The sequence below is a fragment of the Trichomycterus rosablanca genome, chromosome 26 (assembly GCF_030014385.1).
Source record: "Trichomycterus rosablanca isolate fTriRos1 chromosome 26, fTriRos1.hap1, whole genome shotgun sequence".
Taxonomy (NCBI): domain Eukaryota; kingdom Metazoa; phylum Chordata; class Actinopteri; order Siluriformes; family Trichomycteridae; genus Trichomycterus; species Trichomycterus rosablanca.
In genome coordinates, this window is record NC_086013.1 from 3,978,172 (window position 1) to 3,997,486 (window position 19,315).

Genomic DNA, 19,315 nt, shown 5'->3' on the forward strand with positions numbered 1-19,315 from the left:
TAATAAATAATAAAAAACTGATTTTTGTTCCATATTTTAAATAGCATACACATGATGCACATTGAAAAAATTCAGCATATTTTAAACTTCAATAGCTTTTAAAATATTCATCAAATTGCTTCGAAACGAATTGTATTTTATCAAGTGTAACCCACATTATATACTACAACTGTTAAACTGACACTTTTACCCTGTTGTACAAGAAAAAAAACTGATTTTTGTATCCATAACTTCAATAGCATTTAAAGTATTCAGCATATCAATAACTTCAATAACTTTTAAAATGTGCATCCAATTGCTCCAAAACAAGCTTTATTTTATTAAGTGTAACCCACATTACACACTACAACTCCTAAACTGACACTTTAACCCTGTTTTACATGATCAAAAAACAGATTTTTTATCCATAACTTCAATAGCATTTAAAGTATTCAGCATATCAATAACTTCAATAGCTTTTAAAATATGCATCCAATTGCTCCAAAACAAGCTGCATTTTATCAAGTGTAACCCACATTACATACTACAACTCTTGTACTGACACTTTTACCTTTAACACCTAATAAAAATTTGATTTTTATCCATGACTTTAATACCATTGAAATAATTCAGCATAACAATAACTTCAATATCATTGCAAGTATTCAGCTCATTAATAACTTCAATAGCTTTTAAAATATTCATCAAATTGCTCCAAAACAAGTTGTATTTTATCAAGTGTAACCCACATTACATACTACAACTCTTATACTGACTTTTTTACCTTTAACATCACTTAAAGCCAACCAGGGGAAAAATCTGATCATCTGACCTAGGAAAGTGCCACATTGCAAGTCACTGAGCTCTTCCGGATGAGCCGTTCTTCTGCAAATATTTGTCTATAGAGATTTCATAGCTGTTTACTGATGTAGTTCAAGCATCAGCCAGTATAGGTGTAGTTTAAACAAACCTTTGTATTGATTAGAAATGGTGTCCACATTTTGTTGTCTTGCTTAGTCTGAAACCTGAAAATTCTTTCTGTGTAACAATGTTCTAAATACTTTATATATGCTAGAAACAAAATACCCACTGAGCATAAATTAAATACTTCAGCTGTGTGAGTGTGAGGGCAATATCCTCCACACAAACCTGGTCAGTTTTATGGGCCGATAGGCATGCAGGTGGTGACGTTGGCCCTCTCTCCTAGGAAACCTGCTCCAACTACCTGGGAGGGAACGCATGGCTGGAGGAGGGGGCACCGGCGTAACATGACCTTGTTTTTTTTCCTCTTTTACTTATTTGCAGAGTTGAAGATAATACAGCTTGGCCATTGGTCAGAGAGTGTTCGGCTCGGGAGGCTTTCTGATCTGCCGGAGTGGAGAGGTGAAGGACACTTCAAGCTGTGCTTAGCTACGTTGGAGGGATCTAAAGCTTTTGTGTCCCACCTGCTGCTTATTGTACTTTCAGCTTTGCCCTTTCCTTCCTTCCAGTGTATGAGTGCGTGCTAATAAAAGGAAGTGAGAGCGGTGTTGGCGACGGGCAGCGTCTTTGTTGACGGGTAAGGCTTCTAATCTTTAGGAGTGTGTGTGTGGGTGGGTGTGGAAAGTTTTTAAAATGTAAACAGCTGCTTGCAGTTTATGGCTGTAGGTTAATATGTGTCCAATATAATATAATTAATATAATATAATATAATATAATAATATAATATAATATAATATAATATAATATAATATAATATAATATAATATAATATAATTAATAGAATAGAATACAATAGAATATAATTAATAGAATTAATAGAATAGAATAGAATTAATATAATATAATATAATATAATATAATATAATAGAATAGAATAGAATAGAATAGAATAGAATAGAATAGAATAGAATAGAATGCCTCTATTTGTCATATATACTGGAGTCAGAGCACAGGGTCAGCCATTTATTGTACAGCACCCCTGGAGCAGACAGGGTTAAGGGCCTTGCTCAAGGGCCCAACAGTGGCTGCATGGCAGAGCTGGGATTCGAACTCTCAACCTTTCAACTGATAGTCCAAAGCTCTACCGACTAGGCTACCACTGTCCACTAAAAACAGATATTATATTAGATATTAGATAGTCTAGCTAGTTCGATTTTGTTTAGTTGGTGGAAAAAGGAAAATGACACAGTTCATGACTTGACATGTAATCGATCAACCAAAAGCAAGTCAGACGCCTGAAATGAGATTTTTCTAGTTTTACTCTGAAGCTACATTGGCAATAATGAAAGTAAATTCACCTCAAATTCACATACCTTAAACTGCATTTGATTTTAAGTAATGTAACACAGACATTGTCTATAAAACATTGAGCCAGTGACCACAATTGGTCCATTAATCTAGACGCCCGATCGGACGATAGCACTGCTGGCGATTCGAACCCTTTATCCCAGCGGTAGTGGGCTAGCAAAATTGACCACTGCACCACCCAATCAACATTTGTATTAATTCATTTGAGTCACAAATGACTTAACAAAGTTAAGATTTTGTCTCAAAACATCTTCCCGTTGCTTTTCGATGAGTGATTTTGTCTGTGTCAGCAAAATTGGGCTGATTAAGTAGGGTGACCATATTTTGGTTTTCCAAGGGGAAGGGGGATCTGAACTAACTTTGTTATGTGGCACCATCACGACGTTCACAATAACCTCTATCTTTTTGTGCATTTGTAAATGTTTACGCTGTTTCAGGATCAGGGAAAGACTTTAACAAGGCAGACGTGCTGCAGTCCAGTGATCTGTAGCTGTTGAGATGCTTCGTGGTGTGAAATGCAAAAACTCCCTCTGCAGCAGTAACAACAACAATCTTTCTGTTTATTTACCTGACGTACTCTTTCCTTTAGCTGCAGTTTTGTATTTGGCTGAACTGGAACCTTTATTGGACACTTTGCAAGTCATGCAGGTCCAGAAAAGAGGACATGTCTGGTAAAAAAAGGATGTATGGTCACCCTAGATTAGGTCACACTGTAATGCCAACTTAAGCCAGATTTTTTTATAGTGTCAGTCTGTTAATTAAAGTTTTTTTTCTCTTAGTGTTTGTCAATGAAATACATTTTAGACTCTAAACTATATTGAAGGAATAAAAGCACTCAGGTTTTTGTTGCGCCAGCTCTGACATCTGCTTTGTTACCAAAAACAATAGAACTACTCCGCGTTTAAGTTGGAACAGCCCGGGGCTTCTCCAGACCCCCCAAATGAAATCACAGTGACATACAGCGGCCTGATTCGAAGGCCAGCTCAATAGTAAACGGTTTAAGGCAGGCCGCTTTATGGAGGGGTATTGTCAGGGCCGCTCAGTCGTCGTGTAGTTCAATCCTGGCTGGCAGCGGAGGAACAGGATGTTTTAGAAAGGATTGTTCTCCTGTCATGTGACTGAGGTTGGACGTAGAGACGCTCTGATCCAAGATCAGCTTTGGCTTCAGTGTGAGATGTGAAAAAAAGTTTTCTCGTCCGAGATCAGATGCAAAATCCGGTGTAGGCTTTCTATTTGTTACGCCGCTGCTCCTGCTGTTCCTCGGGTGAGGTAAGCTCTTTCTCTCTTCCTTGTTGGCGTGCTTTGTTTTGTTTGCCGAGAGCTATTAAGTAGTTTTTACCTGTGTGTTAAAGGTATATGCAGATCACCTGATCAACAAGTCAATAGTAGATGTTCTAGTGATTGTATTTGTTCTGAGGAACGTTTTACTGTAGGTACGTAAATACTATTAGATGCTTATATGTGGTGTGAACTGGACGTAGTTCTGTGCAAATGTCGTGGATGTTTTTTGTTTTCTGGATCCCCTGTGAATCCCCTGTCGTTTGCACAACCCCCGATCTGATCACCACACGCCCCCTCCGACATGTGTACACTTTTTATCGTGTCCACTTCTTATCACCTGCCAGCGTTTGGTTTCCACACAGACATATAGCATACAGGGAGCCACACTAGGCTCCATGTGTCCCCCCATGTGAAAGTGCCTGGACTAGGCAGCGGGAGCAGACCCTGTTTGACCACCCTTAGCTTCAAATACGGAAAATCGTGTTTGTGTGGACACCCGGCCAGGTCGGTGGTTCTGCTGAGATTCAAACTTGCGAGTTCCAACACTTTGCAGTGGTGTACTAGGGCGATAGACCACTGTCCCACCCAAGCACCTGTCTTAGATGTTTTTGAAATTTGATTTATACCCTCATGTTGTGTGGCACATTGGCTTGGTGGGTAGCGCTGTCGCCTCACAACAACAAGGTCCTGGGTTCGTTTCTCAGGTGGAGCGGTCCGGGTCCTTTCTGTCTGCATGTTTTCTGTGTCTGCGTGGGTTCCCACATTATATTTACATTTATATTTTCAGCATTTAGCAGACACTTTTGAATCCCTTTAGTAATGTGACAGTATGTTGTCTAAGCAATTGAGGGTTAAAGAGCCTTGCTGTGGGTCCCAGCAGTGGCAACCTGGCACTGGTGGGGCTTGAACCAGCTACCTTTCGATTACTAGTCCAGAACCTTAACCGCTAGGCTACAACTGCCCTGGTTAGGGTTGCAGTGGGTCCAGCTTTTCTGTGATCACTGGGCGGACAGGATGCCAGTCCATCACAAGGCCTTGGCAAAATCATTTAGAATTGCGGGTGGGTGTAAAACAGCATCCTTTACCATTTCCATCCTTCAGAAAGCTCTAAACAGCTGTGCAGCTGTTGTTTTGACATGAATGATGAACAGTGACGCTGTCACAGCTAACCGCTGCCTTGAGGCTGCTATCAAACATTAATGGATCCTTAACTGACTGACATGGCTGGCAAATGCTTAAAGCTTTGAGGCATGGATAGGAAAGCCACTTTCTGTCACTCAGAGTCGGCTTTAGGCCTTTGTCGGGCTCTGTTTGTTTGGACTCTAAAAGTTAATCAATTCAACCAGTAGCTCTGGGGGGAAACTCTGTGTGTTGGTTTTACACATCAGTACAAATTGCATCGTAAAATAGAGTAAAACTTATCCAAAGCCACTTACAATTAAGAGTGAATACAATGCAAGCAATAACAATTAAGAACCTTGCTCACAGGCCCAACAGTGGCATCTTGGTGGTGGTAGTGGGGCTTAAAACAGCAACCTTCTGATTTCTAGTCCAGCACCCTGACCACTATACTACCACTTCCCATCCTTACCTGCTGCCTTATATTTCAGCCTGGGTCATTGTTCTTAAATAAACAAGAACATGTGACTGGCCAAACGCATTGGGGATTTACCTGCCTAATGTGCTAGCTAAGCTTAAGACCCCTTTAAAATGTAGCAGCACAAACCTTGTAGCTTAACTGCCTAATGAATCTTAATCTGTTTTGCTTCTCTCTTGCAGTGTGTACTTAAAATATGACCCATACCATGTTTGGTAATGGAAATGACCAATGGGTTTGCCCCAATGACCGACAGCTCGCCCTGAGAGCCAAGTGAGTCATTATTTTTAATAATGTCTATATAGTTTAGAATTCTAAACTATATAGACAAAAGTATGAGGACAACTGACCATAAGCTTGTTGCAAACCTATTTTAACCCTATTTTGGAGTCTTACTACTTGTAATGAACTTTCCAACCATCCTTCTTCCATCCATCATGGCCACTTTTGTCTGTTGAGCTCCAGGCCAAGCTGGTAGCACTGCTAAGCTCTGTGTGGTGGTGTGCTAGTGCATTAGACTCCTTATTAGATCTATCTATCTATCTATCTATCTATCTATCTATCTATCTATCTATCTATCTATCTATCTATCTATCTATCTATCTATCTATCTATCTATCTATATATGTCTGTCTGTCCGTCCCTCCCTCCCTCCCTCCCTCCATCCATCCATCCATCCATCCATCCATCCATCCATCCATCCATCCATCCATCCATCCATCCATCCATCCATCCATCTATCTATCTATCTATCTATCTATCTATCTATCTATCTATCTATCTATCTATCTATATATATATATGTCTGTCTGTCTATTTATATATCTATTATCTGTCTGTTTGTCTGTCTATTTATATATCTATCTGTTTGTCTATTTATCTATCTATCTTTCTGTATATATATCTGTCTGTCTTATCTGTCTGTCTGTCTATATATATATATATCTGTCTGCCTGTCTTATTTGTCTGTCTTTCAGTCTATCTCTCTATCTAGCTATCTATCTGTTTGTCTATTTATATATAAATCTGTCTGTCTGTCTGTCTGTCTGTCTGTCTGTCTGTCTGTCTGTCTGTCTATCTATCTATCTATCTATCTATCTATCTATCTATCTATCTATCTATCTATCTATCTATCTATCTATCTATCTATCTATCTATCTATCTATCTATCTATCTATCTATCTATCTATCTATCTATTGAGGGTTAAGGGCCTATAACAGTGGATACCTGGTGATTGTTGGGCTTTAACCATCAATCTTTTGATTACTGGTCAAGTACTTTAACCACTGAGCTACCACTGCTCTTTTATAATTAATGGCATGTTGTGATAGTGGGTGTGTCCACATACTTCTGGCAGTATTGTGTACATTTGGCTTTCCGTGAGCAGTTTATAGCAGTGTGTTTCTCAGGTTACACACAGGCTGGTCGGTGCATACGTTCCAGACAGAGAAGCAGAGGAAGACACAGATGCTGGAGAAGAGAGAGCTGGAGATCATCATGAACGTAATCCACCGAGCCGAACAGCTGGAGGTGTTTGAGCAGCGCAGGATCGGGTAGAGCTCTTATCATTACCTGTCCTGTCATGAATCTAACCAAAGTGTGTCAAACATGACAATAAAATCCTAATAAATAAATATGCAGGCTTGTTTTGACTGTGGTGCAGGTATACTTCCAATTATAAGGATAATATATGCTTTATTAGGGGAAAAACTACAACAAAGTTAATGAAGTAAAACCTAAAAACCTGTTTTGCAAATCAGTGCTAATAAATACAAATAAAATGTGTTGTGTATGTGTGTGTGTGTGTGTGTGTGTGTGTTTGCAGGTGTCTAATCGAGCGTTTAGAGAACATGAGGAGATCAGCAGTGGGGAACAGTCTGTCTCAGTGCCTGCTGTGTGGCGAATCTCTGGGGATTCTGGGAACTCCTTCAGTCATCTGCCTGGACTGCTGCAGGGTACCGCACACCCCCCACTCCCTCATCTCACACCTTAAATTTAACATAAATCAGACATCCCAAGTCTCCCGGAAGTTCCGGGAGTCTCCAGCATATACATAGCGGCTCCCTGATGCCCGCAAGTCAGATAAAATCTCCCGGAATCTAGAACGAGCGTCCAAGAGCGCACACACACACACACACACAAACACACACACAAACACACACACACACACACACAAACACACACGCACACACACACAAACACACACACGCACACACACACACACACAAACACACACACACAAACACGAGCACGCAGGCGACACAGACTTTTTTCCCGATCGCATATTAAATCCGTTATCTGATATACAATCTAGCGCACTGTGTAGGGAACATAAACCAATTGTCTAATTCACTATCTAGTGCACTACGTAGGGAACATAAATTCATATCTAAAATACTATCTAGTGCACTATGTAGGGAACATAAATTTATATCTAAAATACTATCTAGTGCACTATGTAGGGAACATAAATTTATATCTAAAATACTATCTAGTGCACTATGTAGGGAACATAAATTTATATCTAAAATACTATCTAGTGCACTATGTAGGGAACATAAATTCATATCTAAAATACTATCTAGTGCACTATGTAGGGAACATAAATCCGTTATCTGATATATAATTTAGTGCACTATGTAGGGAACCTAAATCCGTTAACTAATACGCTACCTAAAGCATTGTGTAAGAAACATAAGTCTATTATCTAGTACACTATCTAGTTCACTAAGTAAGGAACATAAATTATTTTCCAATATACAGTCTAGTGCACTATGTAGGGAACATAAATCTATTATCTTTCACACTATCTAGTGCACTATGTAGTACACAATGTGTTTGTTAGCTTAGTAGCTCAGTTAGCAACTCCTAAAAGTTGTTATCACCCATATCCTTTGGTGTGTGCGAGAGGTTTTTTTTTTTAGCTTTTTTTGGGGGGGGTCGGGGTCGAGGTCCGGGTCAGAGGGTACCTCCCTGAAATGAGTTTTTGCAACTTGGGATGTCTGCATAAATTAACCTAATAATAGATGGACTATGTGTGTCAGTAAAACCCTTTCAGGATGCAATAGCACTGATTGTCCATTAGGGTGCAGCAGAGAGCCACATGTAAACAATGATTTAAATGGCTTGAGGTAATTCTGCTCTGACGTGAGTGTCCAGTACGATCAACAGGGGGCAGTGTGTGTCCAAATTACAAGCCACTTTACAGTCTCTGAACGTTCCTGTGTAAACTGAAATCTGAGATTTTTGGGGTTAAAGTTTTACCGTGGTGCACAGATTTTAGGGTCAGGGGTGTCAGATGGATGCAGGGATTTGGCATGCAAACCTTATTTTCACTCTCTCTCTCACACAGCATGCACACACACTCTCACACGGCGTATACACACACACAGGCTGTAGTCAAGACCACCCTTGGTAAGTCAGACACGAATCCAAGATCTTGAATAACCAAGATCAAGTCAAGGTCCTGGTTAAGTCCTCAAGTCCTCAAATAAATAAATTAGGACTAAAATGAATTTCTAATTACTAATAATTTTTTCATGTTTTACCACTGCATTATCCCGGTAAGGGTCGTCATGGGTTCTACTACTTTAGAATCGCTGGGAACAATGCATTAAAAGATCCAGGGCAAGACACCTATCCATTGTGGTGCTTCTGCCACCCACCCATCATGATCAGGGCCAGATCGTGGGCAGAGCATTTTAGGAAACGCTGCTGTGGCACTACTCTCGGACAAGCATTGGATGCGACTGTTACAGAGAGGAACCACCAAGCAAAATCCTACTCATGTTTACAGACGAATGGCCCAGCAAAAGTCATATAAAATAATTCTTGACTTCCCGGTCCGAACCTCAGCTCTGCCATCGGTTGGCTGGACGCCCTCTAGCGGGCACAATTGGCAGTGCTAAATTGCAGCAGACAAAATTGGCCACCAGTCTGCTGGGTGTGAAGGACCAGACTAAATGGGTGGGGTTCTCAAACGCTGTGTAAGGAACCTGGTTAGTGGAGGAGCAAGTCATATAAAATAAATATCCATATTTAATATTTAATATTCATTCTCATCAAGCGCTTTATTCCGTCAGGGTTGCAGTGGGTGTGGTTTCACTGGGCAATGCTCTGGTTCTTATTGGCTCTGGGTGTGAGTAAAGAATCACATGTCTGACTGTGTTTTCTTGTGATGGATTGACACTCTATTTACAGTCAAGTGCCACCAGACACACTGCAACCCTGAACAGAATGTAGTGTAAATGAATTATGTATGTATGAGTGGGGTCATCCGACTAAAGGACGCCATGCTTTCATTCACACACTCGCAAACCTGGGAGCAATTTATAGCAGCCACTCGAACCTACTGTGTTATCAGGGGAAATGTGGGGTACAGCCAGTATTTGTATACCTACTATATACAATGCATTGTCGTTGATTCGAGTGATTTCATGAGGTCAGAGACTGACTGTTTTCCCCTTTTTATCTATTTATTTCCAGAAAGTGTGCACCAAGTGCGGGATCGAGACGGCCTGCAGTCAGAAGAAAGCTCAGTGGCTCTGCAAGATCTGTAGTGAACAGAGAGAGGTAGGTAGGCCACAATCTGGTGTCTGGTCCATCACATGTGCATCTAAACACAAGTTAAATGATCACCGCCAGGAAAAACGTAACCTGAATCATTATGTACTTTGCCTGCTTAGAAACACACCCTCTGTCAGTACAAGTACACAGAAAAAGGTCAGTACTCTGGTGGTCCATGTACTGTACCATTTCTCATCACAATATATACCCAGAAGAGGGGGGACCAAGTAGCCCTCACATGATGCAGAATAGGACATTCAAGACTTACACATGGACGCCTACTAAAAGGAGAACAGGCCAGAAAGTGCCTTCATTGCTCAATCACCCTAACAATAAAACATACTTTATGTGAATGCGAGGTTTTTACCCAGGACAGAAATCTGTACCTGATGGGATCGGATATAAAAGACATTTTTTTTAAAACGGCTCCTTTTAAGATTTAAAAATTTCTGAAAAGCATAAAGTTAAAACATCTGTTGTAATCTCAACCTCTTCAAACACCTTTCTTGTAATAAGAATGTTCTAAAAACATACAAATGGCACGCCATAGAGATGGCTCTAAATACAGAGCTTATAATGGCGATAAAACACAACACAACAACAACTCATCACAATAGCTTTAGCATGTGTGAACTGTACATGGGTAACATAACACATGGGTAAACATGCCTCAGTCCCAATTCTTTTTGATAAGTGTGTTGCAGGCATCAAATTCTACATTTGTTTATATTTCCGTAATATAATACAGTTGGTCAGTGAGAACACTGGAAATCGTTTCTATGTACTTTTGTCAGCTAAATGACACGACATCACATGGGTTTCCTCTGGGCGCTCCGGTTTCCTCCCGCAAGTCCAGAGACATGCAGTCAGGTCGATTTGAGCTACTACAAACTGCCCTAAGTGTGTGTGTGTGTGTGTGTTTATATGAGTGTCTGATTGCGCTGTGATGGATTGGCGAATGAATTGGACCCACAGAGACCCTGACCAGGATGAAGCGGTGGATGAATTGGCTTTCGCTGCACTGAATAAAGCTACAGACGTACAGTCTGTGTGTGCGACTGTCGTGCTTTTAAAAGGTCAGCACAAGATTAGCCCGAGGCTGTAATGAAACACACACTATAGGTTTGGTATTTGTGTCATCACTAAATATCAGGTCACAACAGTAGTTGTTAAATTTGATTTTGCCCCTGTGTGCACTGAGACTTTTGGTCTGTTTAGCTGTCAAACGTTCGCGGCAGTGTAGAAAATAAAGAATTTAGCTGACTTTTGCCTGCATCGTATACTTATTATTAGCTTTTGTGGCCGGGTGAAATTCCATTTCCAGCTAAAATCATCTATTTCGGGCCTGCTATATATTTTCTGGTCCAAATAAATGCTTGGCAAGACAGCCTTCCATATCTGTAGGCCTGTGTTAGTGGCGCTGTGTCCAGTAGCTGTGTCTTATCTGGGTGGTATGAGGCTCACAGACGGAGCCGAGGGGATTTCCTCTATTTTTCTACCCACTGTTGCCAGCGAATTTATCAGATCAGCTTCTGGATGTGCCGCTTTATCAGGACGGATCAGTGTTGATCTTGGCCTTCTGTTCACCTTCTCCTCACATTGTCCCTCCGTTTGTCGTCCGACGAGACGCCACATTCACAGGGCAAACTCGGACTCATGGTAAACAGTGACGCGCCTAAACGAACTCCAGACGTGTTTGATTTATTAATGATTCTTTATCTTTTTAATAAAAATAGCCAGATATTTTGTAACATAAGGATATTTTGTGTCTTTCTAGTGACCCTGGTTGAATGAAAAATAGGATGTTTACATTTGGGAAACATTTTGTGCTTCTCAAAGGTACCGCGGCTGATAGAAGCATTTTTATTTCCTATATTTATGACAACGAGATGAAAAAAAACAGATAAAAGTCTTTTACGCTGCATGTGAATTAATCAATATAATGTACAGTGATATAAGTAAAAGCCATCAGTATTGTGAAATATTATCATCATGATTTATTGAGTATTGCTGGTATAATGAAGTGTAAGTCCATTGTTACATTGTTTAAAGCCACAGTCACCTGGGGCACTCAGGTGGTACAACAGCAATGGTTTAGCCCACCACTGAGATCTTCAGCTCTTCAGTTTAAATGTCAGTTGTGCTATCGACCTTTTTTACAGTTTGATATCAGATCAGCTTCTGGATGTGCCGCTTTATCAGGACGGGTCAGTGTTGATCTTGGCCTTCTGTTCACCTTCTCCTCACTTTGTCCCTCCGAAGCATTTTTATTTCCTATATTTATGACAACGAGATGAAAAAAAAAACAGATATTAAAAAAGTATTTTACGCTGCATGTGAATTAATCAATATAATGTACGGTGATATAAGTAAATGACATCAGTATTGTGAAATATTATAATCAGGATTTATTGAGTATGGTTATTGCTGGTATAATGAAGTGTAAGTCCACTGTTACGTAGTTTAAAGCCACAGTCACCTGGGGCACTCGGGTGGTACAACAGTAATGCTCTAGCCCACCACTGCTGAGACCTTTAGCTCTCCAGTTTAAATGTCAGTTGTGCTATCGACCTTTCTTACAGTTTGATACGGACTGTAAGAAAACGTTATCTGGCATTAGAAAAGCCCAGCTGTGTTCCAGAATACATTGATACTGTCGTCTCAAATGCCAGTTTGCCTGCAAATGGGTTCAAATTAATCTTTCCATTCCTGCCATTTCAAATATTCGCTTTCCGATGCTCTCTGATAATCAGGGAGATAAAGTTTGCCTTCTGAAAGGGTTGGATAGCTGGATGCCATGTCTGGAGTTTGATAAAGGCGACTGTCAGGATTGCACGTTAAGCTTGTGGATGAGGAAGGCAGCGTCGCTCAGATACTTTTTACAGGATCTGTAAACATAATAAACAAATTCTGGGAAGCATCAGATTACATTCTGGAAATTCGACTATTTCCTTATGTGTGTTATAGCTCATACAAAATGGTTTGATCTTAATAAATAAAATAAATTAATTAATTTCACAGTCAATCATATCACAGTCCAGATTCAAGTATGTCAATCTCTGGCCTAGCGGCATATACGAGGGATCTGGATAAGTTTCTGCACTTTTATATTTTGGTTGTAAGCAGTGAGAGTGTAGTAGGAGGAGTAGTACAGGTAGTAGTGTGGATTTATAGTCCGGATTTAGCGCCATCTGATTTCCACATTTTTGGATGCTCAGAGAAGCTTTAAGGGGAAGAAGATTTCCATGTGATGATGATGTGATTGTGAAAGCAGCGGCGCGTCAGTGGCTTCGTGCTCAACCAAAAACATTTTTTGCTGATGTCGATGTGTATGTGTGAGTGTGTGTAGGTGGTCAGAGCGCAGGGTCAGGCATTGTACGGCATCCCTAGAGCAGACAGGGTTAAGGGCTTTGCTCAAGGGCCCAACAGTGGCTGCATAGCAAAGCCTGGATTTGAATCGACTATATTCCAACTAATAGCCCAAAGCGCTACTCACTAGGCTGGCCGGCACGGTGGCTAAGTGGGTAGCACTGTCGCCTCACAGCAGGAAGGTCCTGGGTTCGATCCCCAGGTCCTTTCTGTGCGGAGTTTGCATGTTCTCCCCGTGTCCGCGTGGGTTTCCTCCGGGTGCTCCGGTTACCTCCCACAGTCCAAAGACGAAAATGCAAGTGAAGTGAGGTGAACTGGAGATACGAAATTGTCCATGACTGTGTGAACTGATGCATCTTGTGTAATGAGTAACTACCGTTCCTGTCATGAATGTAACCTAAGTGTAAAACATGACGTTAAAATCCTAATAAACAAACAAACTTGTGGCTTGTCGAGGTATCCTGTCCTTTAAATAAAAAGTACTGTGAGAAGCCTTCTCAGAAAATGTGCTGCTGTTATAGCTGAAAGATCACATACAGATCACTGTGTTTTGATATTATTTGTTTTTGTCCAACAAGCTCATGGTCTGGTGTCTAAATACTTTTGGTTATATAGTGTATGTGCCCCTGTACTGTATATCATTTACTGATACTTAACCAGAAAAGCCTGCAAAACAAAATTGGTGCTTTAATGCTGAACAAGCTAAAAAAAAATTAACCTATTGTACCTCGGTGTGCTCATGAAGAATAAGTGAATTAAGCCTCATCGTTCAGGCTCTAGATTTACTCCCGGGATCCAGAGGCGTCGGTGCTGTTCGACAGCCCGCGATGCCTCATGAGAGACGGCGCTCCCCGGGAGGCGCGAGACCATTAAAATCGCACAAGTTTCACTCTGGGTGAAAGATGGTCGCCAGCCTGACATCCGAAGGCTCCATGCGCACTTTGAGATCTGTTCATTCAAATTTAGCCCCGAGTTTCGTTTCATTTAGCAGATTTGAGAGAAAACGAGTCTCGGAACAAGATGTTGAAGGCTTTATGAGTCAGGCTTTAGGACTGCAGATCAGAGGCGCTTTGAAAAAAGTGAAAACGTTTTTGCTTCTATTAAATTCTGTTCATAAATGGCACGATTCATTCTCAGATGTTTGATGGCTAGCCTTAAGGTTCACATGCTTGTCCTGGATTGTGAATGATTTCACACGTATTGAATGACGCATGAGATTATTGTTTAATTTATATAATTCCTTGTTAGACATATACAGTATATGATAGCCCACTACTGCATGGGTCCAGGGTCCTATGAGCCAGTCAGCCGTCTCTGGCTACTGCTTGGGTGGGGGGGGTGGAGATGATGGTGTCCAATCCAAATGTCTTTATTTGTCATATATACACCGATCAGCAATAACATTAAAACCACCTCCTTGTTTCTACACTCACTGTCCATTTTATCAGCTCCACTTACCACATAGAAGCACTTTGTAGTTCTACAATTACTGACTGTAGTCCATCTGTTTCTCTGCATGCTTTTTAGCCTGCTTTTACTCTGTTCTTCAATGGTCAGGACCCTCACAGGACCACCACAGAGCAGGTATTATTTAGGTGGTGGATCATTCTCAGCACTGCAGTGACACTGACATGGTGGTGGTGTGTTAGTGTGCGTTGTGCTGGTATGAGTGGATCAGACACAGCGGCGCTGCTGGAGTTTTTAAATACCGTGTCCACTCACTGTCCACTCTATCAGACACTCCTACCTAGTTGGTCCACCTTGTAGATGTAAAGTCAGAGACGATCGCTCATCTATTGCTGCTGTTTGAGTCGGTCATCATCTAGACCTTCATCAGTGGGCGCTGTTGGCTGGATATTTTTGGTTGGTGGACTATTCTCAGTCCAGCAGTGACAGTGAGGTGTTTAAAAACTCCAGCAGCACTCATACCAGCACAACACACACTAACACACCACCATCATGTCAGTGTCACTGCAATGCTGAGAATGATCCACCACCTAAATAATACCTGCTCTTGTGGTGGTCCTGTGGGGGTCCTGACCATTGAAAAACAGCATGAAAGGGGGCTAACAAAGCATGCAGAGAAACAGATGGACTACAGTCAGTAATTGTAGAACTACAAAGTGCTTCTATATGGTAAGTGGAGCTGATAAAATGGACAGTGAGTGTAGAAACAAAGAGGTGGTTTTAATGTTATGGCTGATCGGTGTACATACACGTCACCCCTGAATTAGACAGGGTTAAGGACCTTGCTCAAGGGCCCGACATTGGCTGCATAGCAAAGCCTGGATTTGAACCGTCAATCCTTCGACAGATAGCCAAAGCTCTACCCACTAGGCTTCCACTGTCCCTCAAAGTTAGACCTCAGCGTTACCACATTGAGCCTGGTCATTCCGGAGAAGTCTGTATCAGTAAATACAGAACGCTTCTGCTATAATGACAAAAATCAGATCACATTTTACGAGTATTTATCACAGATAATAAAACTCAGCACACATTATAAAACACTGCAGAGCAAAACAATCCCAGCACAATAAACTTTTAACTACAATTCTGCTTTTTTATCGGCCAGAACAATTACAGCCGCGGTCATTCAGAATGTCCTGGTCACACACCGACTAAAATGATGCTTTTTATCTTGATGCATTTGATGCATTGGAACAAAACAGCTCGCACTATTAACTCTGCGTATTTCAAAAGTACTTCAAGTCTTTTCCAAATGGACCAGATGAGGAGTCATACAGATGACCAGTGGTGTAATTGGTCTCATGGACACTCTGTAAAGCTGTGTGTAATTGGTCTGCAGATGGTTTTAGTAAAAATATGGGCAGAGCACTGAACCCTTTAACAACCAACACAGCGTAACACTCATAAAAAACTCATATTTTATTGCTCTAAAATAAAACCCAGAGTTTCTGATGGGTTATAAGCAGTATAATAATCAAGTCATACAGGAACTGCTCGGATGAGTTATTGTAAAGTATTGTAGTACTATAGAAATATTGTATTAATAGTTCTATTATAATTCAATTATAATTAAAATACGCCAGCCCCCAACAGCGGAGATCCGTGCTATTGGAAGGTCTCACTATTATGAAGGCATCTAACCAACGTGTTGACATGCCGTCAAACCAATAAATAAGTAAAATAAAATACATTCTGAAGACATCTACACAGATTGTCTTTTTTTTTTGGTGGTGGGGGGTGGGATTTGGGTCAGCTTTGATTGTGGACCAGAGTGATCTCCTCAATTTTCCTCCCAACCTAGTCGTATCCAATTACCCGATTGCATGACGCTTCCTCCGTACTGATGTTGACCTCCACTCTGACTGAGGAGAGCCGTGACAAACACACGCCCCCTCTGACTTCATTTAACCTGCACTAGGTGAGTTTATAGTGGGCTCGGTCTCTCACATGGAGAGTCACGCACTGATCTCTATCATTTCTCGCCTCTGATTTAGGCGGCATCGATCAGCCAGCAGAGGTCGTAATGCCAGCATCAGTCATGAGGAATCCCCTCCGGAATCCAACCCTGATGTCCAAGCCGTCCTTGTAGGCACCCAGCCTGCCGGTAGCAGAGCTGAAATTCATGCTCACGAGTTTGACATGTCAGCTCTGGTGTGCTAGCGTGTTTTACCGCCACGCCATTAGTGTCTTCAGTAAGTCGTGTTGGCTTTAGGTTTGTGCTTGTTGACCTGTTACACCTCCAGATTAGTTGTTTAGGGGAAATAAGATTCATTTCTCCTGTAATATGATTTGTTACACTGCTTCAGTCTTGTTTGCGGACCAGCTGCTCTGTGCCACGACTCCCCACCTTCATACTTCACTGTGGGTTTGATTCTTGGTGTTTATCCAAAGCAACTTACAGTATTGTGACAGTACGTTGTCTAAGCAATTGAGGGTTAAGGGCCTTGCTTAAGGGCCCAACCAACAGTGGCAACCTAGCAGTGGTGGGGCTTGAACCAGCAACCTTTCGATTACTGATCCAGTACCTTAACCCCTAAGCTAGGCTACAACTGCCCTATATATGACAGTTTGTAAAAGGAGATTGAGGATTTACATCTAAATAAATGGTCCTCACAAAGACCCCATGCAAGGTCACATGACCTCCGTATCCTATGGTCAGTGCAGCGACATGGAGCACATGATTTTATATACCTGTAATTAATGGGTGTGTCCACTTTTTCTTGACCATATATGGTGAATATGAGATTATGAGAATATGTTCTGAAAGCTCGATCCTAACCCTGATCTCTCGCTCGCCATGTTTGGACTTTAGACCGTTGGATGTTTTGATAGATCAGTGTAGCTAACGATAAAGCTCAATACGTTCACTAAAAATCACCCACACTCCATTTCACCGCTCCTCATCAGAAAACGAAACCATCATACATCTCATTTCACAAAAATAATAGAAACCGAACACAGCACGCCAAAATATCGATTCCATTCATCCCCGACTGATGATGTTCCACCAAACGACTCCCCCCGTCAGTCCCGGCCCGCCCGACGCGCCTTCTTCTCCATTAGCGGGTCTGGATTATCGCCGGGGCCCCGCATCAGGCCCTTTGCCCTCGCCCCGCGTTCTGCTCTCGTGCGGCTGCCACTCACCGAAGCTGCTCATACTAATAGAGTTCTGGCTCACCGGCCCCCGGAGCGCGAGGCTCCGCTGGAGCTTCCAGTCAGCCGCGCACCCGCCGTCCAGAGAAACTCATTTCACGAAACGCTGCCTCTCCACCCGCTGCAAATTAGCGATATTATCGCGCTTCTAATTAAAACGTCAAGGGAGCAAATTCTACCAGGCGATTTACCGTTCCAAATCTGACCTGGAGCAAAACAGCACTGTCTGAATGTCTAAAAATAAATGATCAGTGTTTTTCAAACTCGTTTCCAAGTGACCCACATTTTCTCCATGATTTTTACCGCGACCCAGGCAACACAAACAGTGCATCAAAACGAATCACAAAACCAAATAAACGGGATTGGCTATTGTCCAGTGGATGGCTGACAGCCTGGCTTGGCTGTTGGGATTTACACTACTCAGTGCGCTCTCAGTGCTGGTCCGAAGCCAGGATCAAAAGAAAAGGATTAAAAGTCTGGTATGCAGTCCAGATCCGCTGTGGTGACACTATATTGGGGCAACTGAAAAAGAAATTCAATTGGAAACTGTATGAATACAATGGGCACAGTGGTAAATTACACTAGCCCTCTAAAGCTGGGATCCAGGGTTCGACTCCTTAGCGGTGTTATCGGCCGGATGGACATGTACATACAGACGTGTTTGGCTATGTCTAGAGGTGGGGCTGGGGTGCTTGTTTGGTCATGGCCCTGTGATGTATTAGTAGAGTGTGCATTGCACCCAGTGATTCTGGGGAAACCAGACCTGTCACAATAACCCTGACTGACCAGGATATAGCAGTGGTTAAACATAAGAATACTATACCTGCCGCTCAGGTGGCTGAATACATCGTATTGAATATCAGATCTGCCTGCCGTCTAAGGCTGAGCGGCCACATGAACAACGATTGTCCTGTTGTTCAGATATGGACGGGACTAAGCCGGATGGGGTCTCTATCTCATGACTGGTGCAATTACGACCTCTGCTGGCTTATTGATGGCGCCTGCACAGAGATGTGTCTCTCCGTACACAACGCTGAGTTGCACTGCACTCGTCAAAGTGTAGGTGATAAGATGCATACGGCTGCTGCCCACGTGCCGGAGGGGGCGTGGGTTAGCTTCATTCTCCTCAGTCAGAGCGGGGATCGGCATTGGTGGAGAGGAAGCATGACGCAATCTGGCAATTGGACGCAGAAAAAGGAGAGCAAATGCATAAACAAAATAAATATACTGTACATAAAAAATACAATACCTAAAAACACAAAACTAAATATACTTAATTAATAAAATTGGTGGTAATCTGGTCCCACTGTGGTTTACAAGATGTAACGTAAAGCCTCCACAAGGGGGCATTCGTGTACAAGTTTATTTCATGTTTATGCGCCTGTTAAAATTCATTTATTTAATTATTATTCTAATATTCCTTTGTCCCGTGACCCAGTCAGGCTTTGAAAAACCCAGACGTAGAGTAAAATTACTCCTAATTACCTTGGTTTAAACCTGGTAAGGTTATTTGACAGATGACAGAGGACCGCCTTTATTAAACACGTAATCATGCATTAGCGCAGGAGGTCCGTTGAGCATCGTTTTTATTACAGTCATCGCCGTCAGTGCTC

The 19,315-nt window shown here is 41.9% G+C and overlaps 1 protein-coding gene across 1 annotated transcript in view; it reads left to right on the forward strand.

Annotated features, from left to right (window-relative positions):
- The first annotated feature begins 1,517 nt into the window (after positions 1-1,517).
- doc2b (double C2-like domains, beta) overlaps positions 1,518-19,315 on the forward strand; it is a 132,719-nt gene continuing 114,921 nt past the window's right edge. Inside the window, exons 1-5 of the mRNA XM_062988546.1 lie at positions 1,518-1,537; positions 5,329-5,419; positions 6,557-6,700; positions 6,973-7,102; positions 9,633-9,719. Coding sequence (XP_062844616.1) covers positions 5,343-5,419; positions 6,557-6,700; positions 6,973-7,102; positions 9,633-9,719 — 438 coding nt within the window. The 5' untranslated portion in view covers positions 1,518-1,537; positions 5,329-5,342. The remainder of the gene's footprint in view (positions 1,538-5,328; positions 5,420-6,556; positions 6,701-6,972; positions 7,103-9,632; positions 9,720-19,315) is intronic.